Source organism: Lepidochelys olivacea (assembly GCF_965140295.1).
Source record: "Lepidochelys olivacea isolate rLepOli2 genome assembly, chromosome: 10".
NCBI lineage: Eukaryota > Metazoa > Chordata > Testudines > Cheloniidae > Lepidochelys > Lepidochelys olivacea.
Window position 1 is genome coordinate 81,172,473 of NC_140420.1, and position 21,435 is coordinate 81,193,907.

General features: G+C 57.1%; 1 protein-coding gene across 2 annotated transcripts; it reads left to right on the forward strand.

Annotated features, from left to right (window-relative positions):
- The first annotated feature begins 1,589 nt into the window (after positions 1 to 1,589).
- On the forward strand, positions 1,590 to 20,944 carry SKOR1 (SKI family transcriptional corepressor 1). 2 transcript variants are annotated; one of them, XM_084641880.1, is made up of 9 exons: positions 1,590 to 1,714; positions 13,113 to 15,057; positions 15,842 to 15,938; positions 16,623 to 16,730; positions 17,459 to 17,530; positions 18,838 to 18,912; positions 19,168 to 19,242; positions 19,754 to 19,819; positions 20,195 to 20,944. In XM_084641880.1, the coding sequence occupies exons 1-9, from the start codon at positions 1,605 to 1,607 to the stop codon at positions 20,290 to 20,292; spliced, it is 2,646 nt and encodes an 881-aa protein (XP_084498006.1). In that variant the 5' UTR covers positions 1,590 to 1,604; the 3' UTR covers positions 20,293 to 20,944. The 2 variants fall into 2 exon arrangements, with proteins under 2 accessions (XP_084498006.1, XP_084498007.1); XM_084641881.1 differs by lacking the exon at positions 1,590 to 1,714 and adding an exon at positions 10,892 to 11,152.
- Positions 20,945 to 21,435: the final 491 nt, after the last annotated feature.

Consider the following 21,435-nt stretch of genomic DNA (forward strand, 5'->3'; position numbering starts at 1 on the left):
CCCCTGGCTGCAGTAGTTTCAAATGACAGCATTGAGAGGCAGAAGAGTGGAAGTGGAGCCTTTGAGTGTGGGAGAGCATTTCATAGTTTGGTTTTTGTTAACACTTATTAACTTCAGTGAGTAATGAACATTTGGGAGGAGGGGTGTTTTTGTTAATGACTCAGCATCCTTGCCCCTTCCATGGAGATGTGCGAGATCCCCATAGGTGCAATCCAAGACCTCCAGCAAGTTCTCTAGCAGAACCAAAGGAGACCAGACTTGATTTTCCCGATATTCCTATGGTTTAAAATAAACACGAAGAGGAAATTCCAACCGAAGCCCACCACACCAGGCCTTTCTCCATCACAGCCAGACTTGAACCACCTGAGAGGGAGGGAGGGAGGGAGTCTCTTAGGATTGTCCGAGGTTCCCTGCTGAGTGACCTTTCCTCGCTAAAAATACCAGCAGAAACACTCAGCTGAAGTTAAGGCCCTGCTCATAGAAAGTTAAGTGCCTTGGAAAGCCAACGGTGCGTTGAGCCCTACATGCAGAGATGCCTCTGTGCCCCATTCCTCCTGCATACCAACCGTCTCCTTTTCCACCCATCCTAACTTCTACCCCTAATTCCTCAAACCCCATGCATTCTGCTTGTCTCTGGTCCTTCTGCCACCCTAGGATACGCACCGTCAGAAAAGGATGAAACAAAGGGATTTTTAAGCCTGCCTTAAGTGCAAATCTCAACACATCCTTGACTGAGCCACTGCTCCTGTACCCGCCTAGTATTTCATCCCTATGAGAGTACATGGCCCACACTGACCTTCCTTGGGGACATTAGTAAATGACAGCTATCCTCTAGCAGCGAGGGGGACATTAGAGCTCTGTTAGGGAAGTCCAGGGGGAGGACGACAACGTATTTTTGCTAGAAAGTGGCACCAGAACCAACAACAAAAATACAGAAACTATGTTTCCAAGCCAAATTTGTAGGGAAAGCAGACCCCTTTCTTGGAATCACTTCAGTGATTGTAGGGCAATTCTATCTGCGCCCAGAGATGTCTCTGCAGACAGCAGAGTGGGAGCCCAAATCAGGCCTGTAATGGGAACTCAGTCACAACCTTAACTATGGACCAATTACCCCTGCCCCCTAAGAACGTGAAACTATGAGTTCATTCATCCCGGGGCCTCTTCTTCTGAGTTTAATTCGCTCAGTGTGTTGGCCTGCTGCTAAAGAAGTACAAACCGGTGGCAGTTCTTTAGTTATGACAATTATTTTGAAGGAAATCTTTGGATGGGCCAAAATAGGGTGGTGTGCTTTTAAAATGACAAACCACCCAGGGTAAGCAATCCCCATCTTTATTCCTAGAAACATTCAGCTGGACTCTTGCTGTACAACTGCTGAAGATTTGTACTGACTGGGGGGGGGGCGGGTTACCTTCAGTAAAGCGGCTAGCCATAAACTACAAGTGTGCAGGGAGGACAGGATTTATAGATTGAGCCTTACTGGCTCGGACAGGCGCTTCTGTTTCACCTCAGCCGCTTCCTATGGCAGCTGAGCTGGCTGGGGAATCCTGCAGTGAAAGTTCAAGGTTTAGAAGTACCTGGTGAGCCCAAGAGATTTTTAATGGAAAATGGATGTTCGGGGGCTTTTAAAAGCTGTAAGGAGACAAACTTCTCAGCGGTTGAGACAAACACTCCGGGCTGAGCTGAGAGAGACCAGCTGGGCCCGTTCCAGGGGCAGGTGAGTGAAATTTTCTGGAAATCCAGAGTCCTTTTACCCTGGATGGGGGGCGGAGGGGAGGAGAGAAATCCCAGGCTTCTCTTTCAAGCCTGCCTTTCAGGCGCAGCTCAGAAGCTTTTGGAGCCCGGCGGGAGGTTTGTCTCCCTGCTCTCCGCGGCTGCTTTCAGTAGCCCGGTCGGCTTCGTTCCCTTTCAGTCTGGCCGCTTAGCCTCTCCCCTACGCCGGCGCAGACAGGGGGCGAAGCAAGGCTTAATTGCTCCTGTTAGCTTCTTTCCGCTCAGGCTGGCGGGTGAGGTCTCCAAGGCGCTGGTTTACCCTGATCAATAAAGGCTGGTCTATGGAGCGCGTAGATTTCGTTTTGCTACATCGCTTACGGGCGGCGAGAAGGGGGGCAGGCTTGGAGCCGGTGGGGAGCCCCGGCGTTTAGCAGGACGCTAAGCGGGCTGCCGCCCCGTCCCCTGCGGCCGGGCTGAAGTTTCTCGGGGAAGGACGTGGCTGGGGCCGGCAAGCAGCTCTGTGGTGCTCCGCGAGGGCGGTAAATCCATCTGGGCCCCGGGGGGCCGGGGATTAAACCGCCGCCGCACAGTGCTGCGGTCACTTTCTCCAGGCGCCGCCGGCTTCGGGGAAATGCAGGCTGGCGCTGGGTGGCTGCCGGGGGGGTGATGGTTTATTACGTGGGGATGACTAATAAGCAGGGGAGTTCATGGGCGGGGGCTGCGCTTGGCTTCCCTGGCGAGCCGGCTGTAAAATCCAGGAGCCAGCGTGGGGCCCGGCTCCTGCGTCCCGGGGGTCCGGCGGCTGCGGCGGGCCAGGGGAGAGCGGGGCTCCTGCGCCCGGTCCCGGCCGGCCGGCGGGCGCTGTCTCTGAGCAGCCCCTCTGGAAAACGCCTGGCCCCGGCTCGCCCGGGCCCGGAGCGTCGCTCCAGTCTATTTGCCTGAGCCGCTGACCTTTGCCAACCCCATCCAAGTTGATTAGCACGTCAGGTCAGACAAAGTGTGCCAAGCCTGTAAACAGCCATTACCTGGATTCTTTTATCAATGTCCAGTAATTAAAATGTCACCGTTTAATTTTCAGGCCTCTCCGAGCAATCTTTTCCTAATAAAGAGTCTAATCGAAATGCTATTTTCCCCCGGAAAATGGCTGCAGAAGAGGATCTCAATGTAGCCAGCCGGCGCGGATCGATAGAGAGAAGCCCGGATTGATCTGCCTCTAAAATTAAATTTATGGGGGTCACGGTTTTATATGGTGCTGATACAACTGTTAAATGGGGAACATTCATTTCCAATAGGAGGCGTTTATTAAACTTCCACTGAATTAGACCGCCTTGATTTATGGGGCAATCTGCCCCCAGCCCCTCCAGGAGAGAGGGGCCTGGGAGGCCTTTTCTTCCCTCCTCCTAGGACACGGCTCTGTAAGTTTTAACCTACAAAATTAGTCGCCAGCCTGCTTCAGAAGTAAAGGTGAGCGACTCCGGGGCAGGCGCTGGGGAATTCACACGCCACTTTGCACCAGCCGGAGAGAAGCCTTTCTCGGCCGTGTGTGTTTGGGGGGAAGGTTAAAATAGACGCAGCCAGGTAGCGGCCCTCCCTGGTGGAGGCTGACCCCCAAACCGAGCCTTGCTACTGGCCGCCCGGCATAGTTCGTTTCCCTAAGTTCCTGCCTTGGCTTGTTCTAAGCCAGCGATCCTGGGTCCCCAACCTCTGGGGGCTTGAACCTGCGGTGGGGTGGAGAGAGAAGCCAGCTCCGGGAGCCTGGCACTAGCCCTGGCTCTGGTAGGCCAGTTTCACCCGGGTGGAAAAGCCAGCAAGCAAAGGTCGGTTTGAATGGCCCTGCCCCGTCGCAGAGCTGTGTCTGGGGGGGACCGTGCGGCCTGCGATCTGGGGGGCGCTGGAAGCTCGGAGGATATTTCAAAACCACTCTTCCCCCCCCAAAAAATAACCCTGTTTTAAGTCCCCACCTTCCTGCTTCCCAAGCTGCATCTTTCTTTCATCCGCCCCGCTTGCACAGGCAGGGTCAGAGCCCCCCCCCCGCTGACTGGCACCCTTGCCCCCATGCAGGAACCGAGACATTTGCCCCACGGCGGCTGGTGACAGCCCCAGGGCGGGGAGGCTGGGCCGGGAGCTGCACACTGTGAAGGCGAGAGGAAGCCCCCACACCAAAATCCGACGCATTTGTCTCCAGGTCCCCCTGGCCCGGCGCGTTGCCGGTCCCCCCTGCAGCCGGGCTGCCTGCGGGGGCCGCCGGCCTGTGTCAGCGGGCGGCGCGGGGCAGAAGGAGGCTCCCCAGCATCGGGACGCTGGCCTCGTCTGATGTGTTTAGCGCCCGGGCTTTGCTTTCCCTTGTGCGCGCAGCTGCTGCGCTTCTTCCCCGGCCCCTCTGGGCGCGCAGAAGGGGTGTGGGGGGCGGATTCAGAGTCGCCGCCTTCGCACCCGCACTGGGCGTTGGGACCCGCTCCTGAGCTGCTTCTCCTGCCAGGGCTCTGGGGTCTGGGCGGCCCCGCGGGGGTGGCCAGGAGGCCTGAGATGGGGGCGCAGGGTAGCGACCCCCGGAGAGTCTCGCCGGGATTGGCCATGCTGAGGGGATTCCTGCTCCTCAGGGCCAGTAACCCAGTGTCCGCCTGCCTTTCCTGTCGCTGCCAGGGGAAAGGCAAAGCCAGGGCCGGGCGCTCTCCGTGCGGGGGGGTCTCTGCTGCCCCCCCGGAGGGGCAGTTACAGCCAGGCGCTGCCTGGTGGCAGGCACCCAGGTATTGCAGCACACGGTGCCTTGTCCCAGTACCCCGAGAACAGTTCGAGCCCGGGGGTGAAAGGACCTGCAGCCGCGCCGGGACATTGTGTAGCCCTTTCGGGCGGACGCCTCTTCTCCTCTGCTTCTCACGGGCCCTAGACCGGGCTCAGAGGGCCCTATGTCAGGAAGCTAATTCATAGGAAGGGCAGTTCTGGGTCAGACCAATGGTCCATAGCCAGTGTCCTGTCTCTGGGGCCAAGGCCAGGTGCCCCAGAGGGAATGACCAGAACAGGCAGCGATCCAGCCCCTGCTGTCTGCCCCCACCTTCTGGCAGTCAGAGGTTTAGGGACTCCCAGAACATGGGGTTGTCTCTCTGACCACATTGGCTAATAGCCATTGATAGACCTATTGCCATGAACTTATCCAGTTCTTTTTTGAACCCCCTTATAGTTTTGACCTTCACAACATCCCCTGGCAATGAGTTCCACAGGTTGGCTGTGCTTTGTGTGAAGAAATGCTTCCTTTTGTTTGTTTTAAACCTGCTGCCTGTTAATTTCATTGGGTGACCCCTGGTTTTTCGCACTTGTGTAGACCTCTAGCACAGATTCCCCCCTTAGTCCTCTCTTTTCCAAGATGAAAAGTCTCAGTCTTTTTAACTCTCCCCTCATATGGGAGCTGTTCCCTAATCATTTTTTGTTGCCCATGGTTGTACCTTTTCCAATTCTAGGATAGATAGACAGATGGGGCAACCAGAACTGCAAGCAGTATTCAAGGTGTGGGCCTATCATGGATTTATATAGAGGTCTTACATATTTTTTGCCTCATTATCTCGCCCTTTCCTAATGATTCCCAACACTGGGTTAGCTTTTTTGACTGCCCCTGCACACTGAATGGGTGTTTTCAGAAAACTATCCACAAGGACTCCAAGATCTCTTTCTTGAGTGGTAACAGCTAATTTAGACCCTCATCATCTTGTATACATTGCTGGGATTGTTTTCCACCCTGCATTACTTTGCATTGCTCAACATTGAATTTCAGCTGCCATTTTGTTGCCCTGTCACCCCGGTTTGTGAAATCCGTTTGTAGCTCTTCCCAGCTTCCTTTGGATGTAACTATCCTGAGTAATTTTGTTTGGGCTGCAACATTTGCCACCTCACTGATTACCCCCCTTTTCAGCTCATTCATCCTTGCACATACTCCGTGGTTATCATAAAACAATCCAGCTTAGACTGGCTTGTGCAGTCCCAGGCTGTGATGGACTCGCTAGATCAAAGCCAAGAGACGGTTGTAATGGGCCTACTCCCATTAGCAGGCCCGGTGTGCAGAGGAGCCGGGCTCAGCCGCTGCTGGTCCCCTGCAGGTTACTGTCTGACAGGAGCTCGGTGCTGCAGGCTGCGAGGTTTGCCTGCCGGGCCCAGCACCTCACCAAATAGTCAGTAAAGTACAAATGGGGTTTTTAAAAAGCCCCCTCAAATGTTCCAGCTCTTTGCACTGGGTGATCATTGAGCGTTAATTAGAAATTCGTTACAATTAAAACCGGCGCGCACACGCCTTAATTACAGCTGATTTTTAATTCCGAATCCGTGTTTACACAGTAAGCGAGACGTACCTCCTGATTATCCCCAATACTCTTTATACTGTACTAATTATGTAAATTAAACCTAATTAACTGACAAAAACTGCAGTTAATTCAACTGTTAAAAGATGTGGGCTTGCGAGGCGCTCCTGCGAAGGAAGGAAGCGGGGATGGGCTGGGAGGCCGGGCACCTTTCCCCGGCCCCGCGGGACCGGTCCCGGCTTCCTCCGGGGTCAGGGACAAGGCCCGTGGGGCCTGGGCGGCCGCGAACCCTTTCCCCGCTGCCGGGGTGAACCGTCCCCCCCCCGGGGCCCCCTGCACGCGCGGGGCCAGGGTGCGGGCAGGGCTGGGGGGGGCCACCCCAGGGGGGAATGGACGGGTCGAGCCCTCTCATCGAACCGGACATGGCAGCTGGACCAGGTCGGGCTCCACTCCGACGGGTCACAGGTTCGATCCTGGCCCGGCCCCCTTGAGCCCCGACTTCCCCGGCGTTTGGGGAGGGGCTTGCTCCAGGGGAGGGCCCCTTGCCGGAATTCCCCAGCTGGCCAGGGCCTGTAGCTCGACCCCCAACCCAGCGCTGGGGCACAAGGAAGAGCCGAGGGGCTGGAGGCAGCGGTGGCCCTGAGCAGGCGGACTCGGCCTCCTTCTCTCGCCCTGGCAGGGCTGTGTGTCTGGGGGCAGCCTCGGGAGCGATCCACCTCCTTCCCTTCTGTTCACACGGCGCCGGCGCAGGGTTGGCGCAGCAGCCCCGGGCCCTGCCAGCCGGAGCCCCCCTGGGGAGCCCCGCGGAGAGTTTCCCCCCAACTGGGGGCACGTACCCAGGGCTGCTCCCCCAGCACGGCCCGGGGCCGGCAAACGCCGGGGCGCGCCGTAGGGGCCAGGGCCCGTGCAGCGGTTTTACCTGGGGCTGGCTGGGAAAAGCCTCCCGAGAGGGCGGGGGGTATAGCTCGGTTCAGCAGCACGTGTGCGCGTCTGGGTAGATAGATACACACCACCTAGGGCGTGTACCTATTTGCGCCGCTCAGAAAAGGTCGATGCAGACGCACCACCCAGTGTGTGTGTGTGTGTGTGTTTACACACCGCTGTGCGTGTGGCTCGTCCAGCAGTGCAAACAGCCCCTTCCCACCATCCAACCTGCCTGGCGGGCGAGGGGGGGGGAGAGGCTGCCCCAGCAGGGGCCGGGGCCATAGGGGGCATTCGCCAGACCTGTCGCCTCTCCCGGGGGAGCCCGAACTCTGCCCCCGTGGACAGGAGCGGGCCCGGGTCCCACGGGCGAGGGGACCATGCTCCCTGGGCCTGGCCTTGGCCTGGGGGTTGGGCCCGGCCCCTGGCAGGAGAAGCGGGGCTGGTCTCCTATTGGAGGAGGCCACCTGAGCCTGGCGCGGCCTCCTGTTCCCTGGCCTGGCAGGGGCTGGGAGCCCGGGGCGAAGCCGCGCGTCCCAGACCCGCCCCCCCGAACCCGCGGAGTTTGCGCGGTGGGGCGCGGGACGGGGCTATTCCGGGGCCCCTAGAAACTCCGCTGAGCCCCGGCCGCTCTGACGCCAAAGGCGCTGTTAAACGCGGTGCCCTGCGCGTCCCCCGGAGCAGTTACAGGGATACTTCGCCTCCTCGCCGCGCGTTTACACGGCGACCGGCAAAGGCGCCACTCAGCGCCCCTCCCAAAACCAGCGCGAACCGGGACTGCTTCGGAAGGGAGCAAATCACAAAAATAAACGTGCCGCCTAATTCATATCGAACCCGTAACTCTTGTCATTTACAAACTCTATGAAAATAACGTCTAAAGGCTGGCGCACGGGGTGGGGGGGTGCTGTCTGCCTCCAGAAACGCCCTTCCCTCCGGCTTACGAAAAGGGTTTGTCTTTTCAAGGGCCGTGCAGGTCCGCCCAGCCAGGGCGGCTGGCACCGCCTGCTTTGCTCGCGCAGTAATAACGCCTAAGGAATATTTAGCTACGCATTTGTTTAGAGGGCTCCGCGCCCGGGCTGCCGAGTTCACAGGCGGGCTGCGCCGCAGGAGCGGGCAAAGGGACCCCGCTAAAATGACGCCTGGAAAGTCGAACGAAGGCGGCAGCCGGGGTGCGCTGGGCCCCTTGCAAGGGGCCCGGGGCCCATCCCTTCCGCGGGTCGGCGAGCTCCTCGGCCCCGACAGCGCGGCGCAATCGTTGGGCACGACGCAGCCTTCCGTGGTTGCTTTAAATAATTAAAAGGCGAGGAATAATTACCGCAGCCGAGTGTAATTATTGCGGGGAAGGCGGCTGGGGCAGGGTTACCTAGAGTCTGTATAAATGTTGCATCCAACCCGCCCCCCCCAGCCGGGCTAGGTAATACGGGGAATTTCAATCTGACGGCGGGAAGCGCTGGGGACAGGGACTTAAAGTGGCTGCCTTAACGGCACTTTTATGCGGGCAGGAGCCTGTGCCCCAAGCTCCAGGGTGGGGCACCCACCGCTTCCCAGCTCCCTGGCTTTTAAAGCCCCCCCGAGCTGTGATTAATTCTGGTGTGTTTGAAAAGGACTGGTCCGGCCCCAGCCCTGAAAGGCTGGACTTGAATCGTATTCCGAGGAAGAGATTTATGGCCCTAAATCTGCTTTCAAGGACAAATACGTTTAATGACACATTAAATCCCAGGCAGGCAATATGATTTTCATAACAATACTTGCTTTAATATGTAACACATATGTCGGCGGAGGGCAAAAGCGGTTCTAGCTGAACGGGAGGCTGCTTAACAAAAGTAATAGCTGGGGGCGATTCGAGGGCCGTTATTAACTTCTGTTTGATTAGTGTAATTGCTCAAATTTGGGCCGGACAGTATGATTAATTACAATTTAATTAACGTGGCCATTAAGAGCACTTAATGCCACAATGCTTTAGAAACAGCCCGAGGAGCGGAGCGGAGCTGCAGGGAAAGGCCGGGGTTGTTTGGTTGTGGAAATGCCTTTTTAGGGTTGATCATTTTTGTAAACGATAACGCGCGCTTTTAAAAATCTCCCCCGTCAAACCCAGCGGCCCACGCAGCGGATCAGCCGCCAGTTCGATAGCCCCGGGAGAGACTCGCTTCCTTTAGTTAAGATGGTTTGATTTTTAGCAGTTCCCATTTGTGCAGGAGCCGCAAAGAGGACTGAGATTTACGGGGGAGTTTTGGACACGGAGGCTGGGGGTTTTCCTTTGGACAGGTAGCGCAGTAATGGCCTTACCCCCCCCCCCCAAAATCCCTCTGCCTAATTCATCACAATCCCCGAATGACCCAGTACCCCGGAGCCCCGTTGCGGGGAGTTTAACTAACGAATAACACGGTCCAGCTTTCCCCATTCAAGTCACGCCACCAGCCCGACTTCGTGCCTGGCCCGTGGAGCCCCCACACGCAGGCGAGTGACCGGGTTAGTCCTGGGCGAGCAATAATGGTTCTTTCGGGGACTTTGGGGCTGATGTTCCCGGTGGCTCTCCGGGTTCAGACAGCCGAGCTCCTGGGTGGATTTAGAGACAGAGATTCCCTGCTCCTCATCCCTGCGGTTCCTGAGCGAGGCCAGGGAGCTGCCAGGGTCCCCAGAGAGCTGAAGGATGGTTATTGATCAGCTTATAAATAGTTAATCTCACCAGGATTTCGTTACCGGCGAGTATTGCACAAATAGATCAGCGGGCTCGCAGGGAGGGGGGTTGGAGCCGAGGCAGGCGGCTCGCCTCGGGGCTCGCAGGCAGCGGGCTGGGGAGGGGACCCAGCCTGCGGCTACCTCTGAATGCAAAGTTTAAAAAACAATCAGCGCCTTCCCTTTTTACTGCGCCTTCTAATTACCCCGCCGAAGAGATCGTTAGCCAGAGGCCGGGATGACTTTCTGTCGCATTTCATGGCGTCTTTACTTTCAAACAAGAATTGATTGGCCTCTCTCGGAGGCCTCTTTGGATGCCCCCTTAACGTGATAAATAATAAATTCCTCAATTTCTCCAGCCATCGATTCCCCCCTCCCCTTTTGCTCCCGTTTGTTACCGCGTTGGGCACCGCCAGGCCCCCCAGCCAGCCCGGGCTAGGGCTTCTCGGGGCTGCTTTGGGAGACTGAGAAAACACCTGGCTCCGGCCCCTCCAGGTTTTCGCCGCTTCTCTCCCTCTCCCAGCGGTTCCTCTGCTGGGCAGCTGAGTGCCACATTGGCCTGCCCTTCTCGCGCCCGCTAATCGAGGTAAGGCTAACTCTGGACCCCGTGTGGGGCGGCGGGGGAAGCCCCCGAATGCACCCTGGGCTGCAAACTTTCCTGAACCGGTTTTGTGCTCAGGGTTTGCAGCCCCAGCCGCTCTCCCAACGCGCCAACTTTGGACCCAGCTTGGCTAAAAAAATAAAACTCCAACCACAGCGGTTTGGTTCCTGTCCTTCTCCACACGGCAGGCGCCCACCCTGCGGACGCGGCTCCCAGAGAGGAGCCGCTCGGTGACCCCCCGGGACTGACGCCTCGCCCGTTGGCCAGCCTCCATCGCTCTAAGGCTGGCGGGCAGGAGAAAGAGAGAAAGACAGAAAGGTGTGTCAGGACGGGCCTCCCCCGCGGCTCCCCTTTCTCTTAGCCCCTTCCTCCCCCAGCCCGAGTTTCCCTCCGCTTGCAGCGCGGGGAGATGGCCCCGCGGCAGGTGAAAGGTGGACAAATCCAAGCGCTTACCTTTGCCAGATCGCGTGGATTTTTCTAAGCGCTTTTCCTTTCCTCCCCCCTTTCTCCTCCCCCCAGCAATTTTTGTGTCCCCCCCCCCAGCTCTTAAAGCAGCCCGGGCTGCGTTTTGATTGACTGGAGCGCAACCGTGATTGACGCGCGCCCGGGTCCCGAAGGCAGTTAATGTAAATACGCGGGTGCTAAGTGGGTGTGCCTTCCTATTATTTTAGCTGTCACTGGATCAATGTGCAGCGTCTTCAGCTAAGGATCAGGATCCTCCCTTGGACCTGCCATGTGGTCACTTTTCTTGTTGCATCTCCGCGCGGGAGGACACGGGCGGAGGGCAGGAGCCCGGGCGCTCCCATGAAACTCCGCAGCTTCATTGGGTTGTGGATGCCGCTGCAGCCTGGCAAGAACGGAACCTAGCGAGCTGCGGGTGGATTGGTTTTGGGGCGCTGGGCTATTCTGACAACTGCTTCCGACCTTGCCCGTCGCTCCAGGGATTGCTCCGCACAAGGTAAGCCCTTCCCCTCCCTGCAAACCTGCGCCCGCACTCCATGGCTTTCCTTGAATTTATTTTGCAACCCTGCTTCGAACCCGACACCCGAAAATCCAAGCAGACCCTGGGAGTCGTTGAAACAATACGTGGCTCAGCGACATTTCGGGCTTTCCCGTCTGCCGCCTGCCTCTCTGCTCCTTCCCTGGCTGGCGCCTCCTTCGTTTCTGTTGATCTCAAAGTAATTCCTTTTAATTCCATGACATTCGGCCACATTCTGCCTGTTTCACGTCCAATTAGGCGTTGGGATGTGAGTGCTGGTGTGAGGGGTGAATAACTTGCTGTCCTGAATTAGTCACTTAAAAATAAACAAAAAATCACCCCCCCCCCCAAATCTAAATAAATACGTGTTCCCAATATTGGATCCCAGCTAGGAATATTTTGGCTGCAGCCAAGACAGTGAAGCCCCTTTGTCTGGAACATGGCAGCGTTTAGACAGAGGTGGGGTGAAGTTTTAGTCTGATCTCGAGGAGGACACTACTCCAGCTATTTTGTGTAATTACAATGAAAGCTGCTTAATGCGGCGATCCCTTTTAGATAAGCTAATTTGCTTGGCTCACGATTCCTTCTGCTCTCTGGGCGAGTTGGGAGCCTTATGGGGCAGGTCAGTAATCTTCCTCGCTCCTAATCCCCTGCAATGGCATTCGACAAGGGAGAATTTCCGTGCATGCTCAACTCGTTTCAAGTAGAATTGTTGGTCCAGCGCATTTAAAAATAACACGGGGCCCAAAGTCGCTGAGGAAACCCGACAGCTTTCGGCCGCAGAGCATTTCCTGAATCTTCTCTCGTTTTGGGGTACTCTTTCGGGCTGACAAATGGGAACCCTTTAAAGCATGAGCGCAGTGGTTTTGATTAAATGCATGTGGCCCAGTGTCACCGCAGGATTACTGGGAGGCTAAGAAAGACAGTGAGTTTATTTAAAACCGCGGTTTGTGTAAATCCCCTCACGGTTATCTAAAGTGGAGCAGTCAGGTTAGCTAGTTATTTACTGAGTAGCTTCTCTAATGTGTAAATACAATTGCACGCAGCGCTCATTAAAGTCTGTTTTCCTTTCCTCCAGCACTTACCTAGCCTAGGTGCTATTTAACACAAACAAACAAACAAACAGGGAATAGGTTAGAGTGAGAAACCGAGCGTCTGAAACGTGGGAGATTAAAAATAGAGGGAAAGAGGGGAACCCCCCTCCCCCAAAAAATCCCAAATGCTTCACGAAGGGATGTCGGGCTGTTGCGTTTAATGCCCCCCACTTCTGCTCAGAAATGGCCAAGTGACCAGGCAGGCTTGCGATCCAAAGGCGAAATCTGACAACAAACGGGGTCGGTTTGTGTTTTCATTTCTGGCTGTGCTATTTTCATTTGTAACTAAATACCCCGAGCGATTCCTTTGCGACGCACAGAGGTGCATTGTGTCGATCGTTAATATTTTATATTCGAGATTCTCTTCCTCTGCGTGTGCCCACGGAATGCAGTAATTGTGGTAGATTTAAAATGACATTTTGGCCCTCCTTCTCAGGTCTGCATGGGTCTGGAACGGCAGACAGATCCTGGAATAATAGGTGACCGGGGGAGGGAGGATAAGGGGGAACAGGTCTTACTTAACACACAGCAAAACCTTTCAAGCCACAAAGAATAGCGGCAGCCTCTCCAAACGTCTCCTTGTACCATCCAGCGCCCAGGGGATTTTCTGCCTGTGCAATGCCCCTGCCGCGGTGTAGAGACGGATGCAGTGCGGCTGCTAAGACAATTTTACCGGGTAGGGGAAGATCGGCTGCGACACAAAAGGCCACACGGTGCCCGGGCAGGGTTGGCCGCTGGAGTTTGCCTGGCTTCCTGGCTGGCTGCTTTCCCCCAGGAGTAAGGGTTCGGTTTGCCGCGGGGGTGCGTGGCTAATCTCTGCCTTTTGTTGTGTTTTTGTGTTGCAGGATTGTTCTGGGGGGGATGGAGGCGATTGCCAGTCAGATGGGAACGGGGAGAGACGCAAGCTCCTCCCCGAATTCAAAGCAAGAGCTGCAGCCCTACTCGGGCTCCAATCCCCTCAAGCCCAACCAAGTGGGTGAGACCTCCCTGTACGGCGTGCCCATAGTGTCCCTGGTCATCGACGGGCAGGAGCGCCTGTGCCTGGCGCAGATCTCCAACACCCTGCTCAAGAATTACAGCTACAATGAGATCCACAACCGGCGGGTGGCGCTGGGCATCACCTGCGTGCAGTGCACCCCGGTGCAGCTGGAGATCCTGCGGCGGGCCGGGGCCATGCCCATCTCCTCCCGGCGCTGCGGCATGATCACCAAGCGGGAGGCGGAGCGGCTCTGCAAGTCCTTCCTGGGCGAGCACAAGCCGCCCAAGCTGCCGGAGAACTTCGCCTTCGACGTGGTGCACGAGTGCGCCTGGGGCTCGCGGGGCAGCTTCATCCCGGCCCGCTACAACAGCTCCCGGGCCAAGTGCATCAAGTGCGGCTACTGCAGCATGTACTTCTCGCCCAACAAGTTCATCTTCCACTCCCACCGCACGCCGGACGCCAAGTACACGCAGCCCGACGCCGCCAACTTCAACTCCTGGCGCCGCCACCTCAAGCTGGGCGACAAGACGGCCACGGACGAGCTGAGCCACGCCTGGGAGGATGTCAAGGCCATGTTCAACGGCGGCACCCGCAAGCGGACCTTCTCCCTGCACGGGGCGGCCGCCGCCGCCGCCGGCGCCTCCCCGGCCGCCAAGGCCGCCCTGCACCCGCCGCCGCCCGGCGGAGCCGAGCTGGCCCCGGCGCACAAGAGCCTCCGCTGCAGCGGAGAGGAGGCGCCCGGGGAGCGCGGCGCGCTGAGCCTGGCCGGGGCGCACGGCGGGGCCGGCGCGGTGCGCAGCTACCCGGTCATCCCGGTGCCCAGCAAAGGCTTCGGCATGCTGCAGAAGCTGCCGCCGCCGCTCTTCCCGCACCCCTACGGCTTCCCGGCCGCCGCCTTCGGGCTCTGCCCCAAGAAGCAGGAGGACTCGCTCGGCGGAGCCGGCGGGGGCGAGCCCGGCAAGGGGGGCGCCCTGCCGCCGGGCATGTTCTGGGGCCACCCGCACCCCCACCAACCCCAGCAGCAGCAGCCGCCGCCGCCGCCGCACCAGGCCGGGGCGGGCAAGGACGGCGGCGTCTACCCGCCCTTCCCCATGTTCTGGCCGGCCGCCGGCAGCCTGCCCGTGCCGCCCTACCCGGCCCAGAGCCAGGCCAAAGCGGCCGCCACCGCGGTGGTGGTGGCGGCCGCCGCCGCCGCCGCAGCGGCCGCCGCCGACCCCCCGGGCCTGGGCGGCCGCCACAGCGAGCTGGAGGGCTCGGAGCCGTCGGGCAGCGGGCGCAGCAGCGCCACCCCGCAGGAGGGCTCCGGGGCGGACGGCGAGCGCTGCTCCAGCGCCCTCTCCAGGGCGGCCGCCGAGGAGGAGCGGTCCGGGGACGAGGCGCTGCTGCCCCCGCTGCCCCTGCCCCGCAAGGGCAGCTACCTCTCCGCCTTCCGCCCCGTGGTGAAGGACGCGGAGAGCATCGCCAAGCTGTACGGCACCCGGGAGGCCTACGGCGGGGCGGGCCGGGGCGCGGCCGGCTACCTGTCCCCGGACTTCCTCAGCGAGGGCAGCTCCAGCTACCGCTCCCTCTCGCCCGGCGCCGACACGGCCGACGAGCCCGAGGTGGACGTGGAGTCCAACCGCTTCCCCGAGGACGAGGAGGACGAGGAGGAGGCGGCGGCGGAGGAGCCGCAGCTGCTGCCCAGGGCGGAGGAGCCGCCGCCGCCGCCGGCTCTGGCCGAGGAGCCAGCCGGGGAGCAGGGGCCGGAGGAAGGGAACCGGCCGCCGCCCGAGGGGAGCCCGCAGAGGAGCGGCAGCAGGGCCGGCTTCGAGGTGGGAGGCTCCGCCGGGCACCCAGCTCCAAGCCGGGCCCTTCCCGAGCTCGGGCGCTGGGCCCACGGGGCCCTGGAGCCCCGGGCGTGGGTGCAAGGCCCAGCCCCCGGGAGAGGCCAGGCCTGGCCGCGGTGCAGGCGGGAGCACGCCGTGTCGGGGCAGGTGATGGAGACCCGGCCCTGGGGAGGGGGGCAGACGTGGGAGGAAGCGGAGACGGCTCCGATCGCCAGGGGCCTGCGTGGCTTTAGCCGAGACACAGGAGCCGTGCCTGACTCTGGGGGGAGCTGGCAGGGGACGGGCACTGTCCGCAGCCGGCAGGACATTCAACCCCGCACGCTATGAATGCCACGGCGCATCTGGGGGGGGGGGATTTGATTCAGCCCTCCCCCCCCCAGTTATTATTTTAAAAGGGGTTATTCGGCGCACCTGTAAATTTACATGCAGCCGCATTAAACCACAGCTAATTAACCTGATTAGAAGGATTGCTTTCATGCTTAGGGGGGAAATTGCCTAAAATTAGGTGTCTGCTGGGTCTGTGGGGGCTCCAGGCTTTGAAAAGCTCTTGTACTCTGCGGTTGGATTTTAATGGGGGTAATTTTCTCCGGAGCGCTAATAATTACGCTTAATAAAACGATCGTCGCCTTCTGCAGCGGGGAAGTCACTCTCTGGCAACCCCCCGCAGCAGTAAGTGCCCCGAACTCCGGGGCGTCTGGGGATCCTCGCTGGGGTGACCACCCCCCCCCCGCCCAACTAATTCCGTTTAATTTTTCCCTTTATTTTGAAGGTCTACACCCAGGAAAGAGAAGACCATCTGCAGGCTCTGAAGAACGCTGCTTCACTGGGGCCCGCAGCCACTTACCTTTGCAACCCCGAGGCAAATGGTAAAATTGCCCTCTTTGCTAGCCATTGTCTCCGGTGGCTTGAAATTTTAAACGGGGGAGGGGGAGAGAAAAGAGAGACAACACTCACCCCCCCCCCCATCACCACCTCCTTTGGAATAATTCTTATTCCAAGCCTGCTAATAGACTATATGAATCTTTACATGTCATTTCCATTTTTGGCAGGACCTTCAAACAAATTTAGCTGTTTTCAGGGAAGGTCTTTCGTGCAAATAATCCAAACCTCGGGTGTCATTTCGGGTGACTGCTTTTTTTTTTAAGTCGGATTTATTTAGGGGCACGTGTTTGCTGGGTGTAAATTGCTCTTCAAAGGCAAGTATTTTCCTCTCCCTGTATCTGGTGGAGTCACCGCTTGCAAAAGGTTTGGTAGCGAAAACTTCGAAGCAGCTGCTGAATTTGTAACGGAGAAGCCTGTGATTTTTGACTCTATTTTCAACGCGGTTCAGCCTCTCTCTTGGTCCCTCCGGTTTAGGAGCGCGTGTGCGCTCTAGGGGAGCTTGAAGGCACCTTTCAGTAAACCTCCAGGAGAGCAAGCTCCTGTCCACTTGCAAAGCGATTAGGATTAGAAGGCTTTAATAGGGGCTTTGTCCTTAATTATGTAATTAAGGATATATTAGGATAATACTTTCTTTGCTTATGGTTGAAAATCGGTTTATTAACTTTAAGAGCAAGATAAAGACGACAATCACTCGACAGCAGAGGATTTAGAGACCAGCAAATCCTATCAAGACCAAAGGAATGTCTCGCATCCAAGTCCTGTAAATACCGACAGAGGTAAGCGGCAGGCACAGGATTGCCCTTCTGCTCCAAAGGAGGCTTTTGTTTTGTAACCCGGTCTGTGACCTTTCAGACGCAAAACTGCGGTGGAAACCGGAGTGCGTGCAAAGGACCAATAAATCACAGCTCCTGCGCTCCTTATCTTCCGCCGAAATAATAGATATTTTTGACAGGACTTGTTCTCCCCTGAAAGGAGCTCGTTTAAATCACCAGTAAAAAGCTGTCCCCTACAGCTTTAGGCAAATAAATATTTAAATAACTCAGTGAATTACAAGTCACTTTTCCTAGGTTGCTATGGCCTTGATTTTTTCCCTTTCAGGGTTTTGTCACTTACACACATGAGAAGTAGGATCCGGTTTTAGCTTTAACCCCCACCCCACTTTCATTGTTTAATACTCCACTGGTTTGAGGGGTGCCGCAGTTAGCAAGATAAGGTCGCTGCTCCAAGGAGCTTACAGTCAAACTGTGTTTAATGCGGACAGGACTCGCTGATCTCCAGCCCAACGACTAGAAGACTTAGCGGTTGTGTCTTTCACAGCTGGTTAGTAAACTTCCTGGCCCGGGCCGGGGCACTGTTTATGGACAGTCTGGCTCTTGCACGAGCGACACAGTCCCTCGCGCCAGTACCAGAGATGAACGCAAACCAGTGCTTGCTTCTCACTGTCTCTCTGCCCCTCAGGTCTCCTCTAGACGCAATCTAACGCTATGCATGTTCTGCACTGCAGGTGAGGAAGGTCTCAGCATTGACTTTATGGGGACCCAACTAGTTGAAAAAGACATTGAAAATCTGGCAAGAGGTGAGGTTCCGGGGCTCTGGTGACCCTGGGGCAGGGGGATTTTTCCATTAGCTTCTCAGCTGCGTCCTCCCACAATCTGTTTTGTCAGCTCGGTAACCTCAGGTCCCGACCGGGTGCGTGTGTGGTGGGGGAGGAATCTCTGGGGCTTTACTTGGAGTTTCAGTTCTTGGTATGTAATGGGCCCTGCAATCCAAGGAACTGGATTGGGACAAGTAGCCGATTTTAAGTTCTTACACAAAGACCTTGGAAGGCGGGATCCACCCAGAAGGGTTTGGAGAGCGCAGGCTCTTGCCTTCTCGCCAGGAGAAACGATGCCATCCCTGCCGCAGAGTGGCGCGGCCCCAAGAAGTGTGTGTGAAACTCCTGAGGCGGGGAAATGCTACCAGAGCAACCCAAGTGCACAGTGGGCTTCGTACGCCATTTCCTCTCCCTGTTGGGTTTTGAACAAGCGAGGCAGATGGATAGTGAGCTAGAGAGATTTGGGTAAATGGGATCTACTCCTCCGTCCTGTCCAAAGGACCGAATCCTAATCTGGAACGGAGTGGAAGCGGATCGAATCGCGCCCCTAGCAGAGATGCGGGGCGCGTTGAAACAGGCCGGGTAGAGACAAGCGCGCAGCGATGGTGGCCTGTCTGCCAATAAAGAGGCACAAACTCTCCGAGAAGGGCTCGTTTCTCTTTTGGCTGGCTGGAGAGCTGTCGAGGCCTGGCCAGGGGTCCCAAACTGTAACTAACCCCGTCAGCATTCAGAGAAACCGTGAAAGGGGGCCAGGCTGCTGCCTGAGAGAGTCACTTCACCTCCACCTTCCGTTGTCACTTTCCATAAATCCGTGAGGAAGCTGAAGGAAGGGGGGTGATTTGCATGGTCCTTAATGGGCAGGGGTTTGGCGCGTCCCCCTGATTCCGCGCGAAGAGCTGAACTGTTCCGAACGCGGGCGATCGGAAATCCCGAGGAATGATTCATGACTCGATGATGAATTCAGATTGGCCTTAAAACCACCGACCCGCCGTTCTTGCAACCTCTCTCCTATCACAGAAAGCGTCCCAGGGTTTTATCCTCCGGTCTTCGAGGGTGCTTGTGGGCTCCTTAAAACGGACGCAGCTCCCAGCCCCGTCCCTTAGGATGGACCCCACCGATTTCAGGTGCCTTTCGTTCCCAGGCAGAGCGCCCCGTTTATAATTTTCTGTTGGCTGTAGGTATTTCCCCCCCCCGGGAGTGATTAACTCCTGTGATTAATGTGATGCGATTAAAGCAGGCGCCGATGTCTCTCCATATGGGAAGTGCGTGTTCTCTTTCTCTTTCCGCAGGCGAGTTGCAAAAACTGCTCCTGGGGCAAGTGGATCTTAGGAAGAAATTAGAACGGGAATTCCAAAGTCTAAAAGGTACCCGCTCCCCCCGCACCCCCCCACGTTTCACGCATCAACGACTCCAGTTTTTAAAATGACTTAAAATCCACTTTAACCTGCCCCACTGGGGCCTTGTGGCTTCGCACTATTTTGAGCAAGCCCCATCCGAAAAGGTAGGAGCTGCCTCCCACCCGCAGGCCTGCTTTACACCTCCCCACTAGATGCATGCTCGGGCCGAGGGGGGAGAGCTGCGTTACCGTTCTCCCTGACGGCTGCCTGCCATCCGCACAGATAATTTTCAGGATCAGATGAAGAGGGAGCTGGCGTACAGGGAAGAAATGGTTCAGCAGCTACAAATTGTCAGAGGTAAGGCCCGACTCCGGTGAGAGCCTGCGCGTAGACGCCCTGGTAGGGCGCTTGCCCTGTGAGCTCAGTCATTTACATGTAAATGGGAGGTAATTTAACAATTATTTTTTTTATTGAATATCCTTCTGTATACTCTGATTAGCCCCCGAATTGCCAGCCAGCCCAGCACACGGCTCGGAGGCATCATTACACAGGAGTGATTGAACTTCTTATCGCAGCAATTTCCAGGGCTTCTAAATTAAAAACCGAGGCGTAAAATTACCTGGGAAGTAATGCCTAAGTTTGCTTGAATTTTGACTGTATCCATCTGCCTTAAAGCGCAATTCTCAGCCGTTGCTTTCCAATGCCAGACTGCGACCCTAAGCCAGCGCGCTCCTTGGTTGGTTTGGTTTTAAACCCCGAACTCCAGAGCCTGGCTTCATTCAACCTCGAAGTGGCTGTGTTGTGTGATGATTTATGCCCTTCACTCTGAAGGCATCACATCTCTGATCCGTTTCCCCCCTCTTCCCAGATACCTTGTGTAACGAACTGGACCAGGAGAGGAAAGCTCGCTACGCCATCCAGCAGAAGTTAAAAGGTATCTCTCCAAAGCAGGGGAGGAGATGGGGAAATGCCCACCTGGAAAATCATTTTCCGCGGGGGGGGGGCGGGGAAGGGGTACACGAATGCGAAATAAAACGCAGGCCACTTGGGGTTGAAACCAAACGGGGAAACCAACGCGTGTCGGTAAAAGGGGGAAATGTTGAACCAGGTGTGCAGGGGGGGGGGGGGCGGCAGATCTGGAAATCGCCTCAAACCATTGTCCTTGAAGAAGGATGCACATTAGATTGTACGGCTGTCAGGGGAAGCCTAGCTGCTTCCCCCCGGGCGATGGGGATCCGAACCGAGCCCGGTGTGAACGCGTGCGGGGGACAAGGAGTAACGAGTTTGCTTTGTGTCTGTCCCTTTGCAGAGGCCCACGACGCGCTCCACCACTTCTCCTGCAAAATGCTCACGCCTCGCCACTGCACGGGGAACTGCTCCTTCAAGCCGCCCCTGCTGCCCCAATGAGCCCCCCCGCCCTCCCCGCCAAAGCCATGCGATTTCGGAGTGTAAATAGCCGGCAGCCCCTTGCGCCGCGAAAGGGAAAACGCAGCCACAAGCCATTTCTAAGGAGACACGTGTAAATAAAGGACTGTGTGGAGCTCTCGGGCTCAGGGTTTCTAGGAGTGTAAATGCAGCTCATAAAGTCTGGGAATCCGGGCAGCTGACCGCCAAGGTGTAAACGGACCAAAAGCGAATTAGCAAAACAAAACGCCCACAGACGAGGTCCGCTGTGAATCGAATCGATCCCAGGAATTCTGCCAGAGACTTTCTCCTTGCTCACTGTCTGCCCCGCTCCATGCCTACCTGTCTGTCCACTTCTTGAAACCCTCGTCTAGACTGGGAACAGTGGCTATGTGCAATGGATATAAATGTACTGTGATTTCTCTTGGTCCAGTATTTGTTGAATTTTTATTGATTTATGATGTATATTTATTTCCCCTCGACGATCCCTTGTAAATGATGGATGTCACAGCACTTTATCGGGCGGTTTGCGACTCACGGTACACACAAGGAAAGGAGAAATAATAATTAATAAAAAACCCCTCCCCCCCTGTTGTGGGGGGAGAAACCTCTGTACGCGATTTTTGTTCTTTAATAAAAGCCCCCTTTAAGCACAGCGGGGTGGCGGCTGAGTTATTGGCCAGCCTGGAGACGAGGAAGTCGGGTACCGAACTGTGTTCGAAGCGATTCGGCTCAATCGAAGTGTGAAAGGGACTGGCTCGAGCTGACTCCGAATGAGCTCAGGCCGGCGTCCAAGCACGGGTAGCGGCCCTTACTGGCGAAAACGGGGGAAAGGGCCAAACAGAGATGACCGGGGGAGGCCCAGGGCAATGCCCGGAGCAGGGTGTCCACAATCCAGTTCCGAGCAGAATCCTAGAGACCCGGCCCTGCCTCCCCCTCTGCCGGGCTAGCCAGGGCTGGGAGGGGGGCCGTCCTGCTTCCCAGCGAGAGAGCACCAGGGAAATACCCAGCCCCTCCCTCTGCCGCCTCCCCCATCTCTGGTTCTCTCCCCCCGCCTGGGCAGGGGGCAAAGGCTCTTCCCCCAGGGGACCAGGAGGCTCTTATTCAATTAGCCCCCAGGGCCTGACCGCCCCAGCTGCAGCCGGA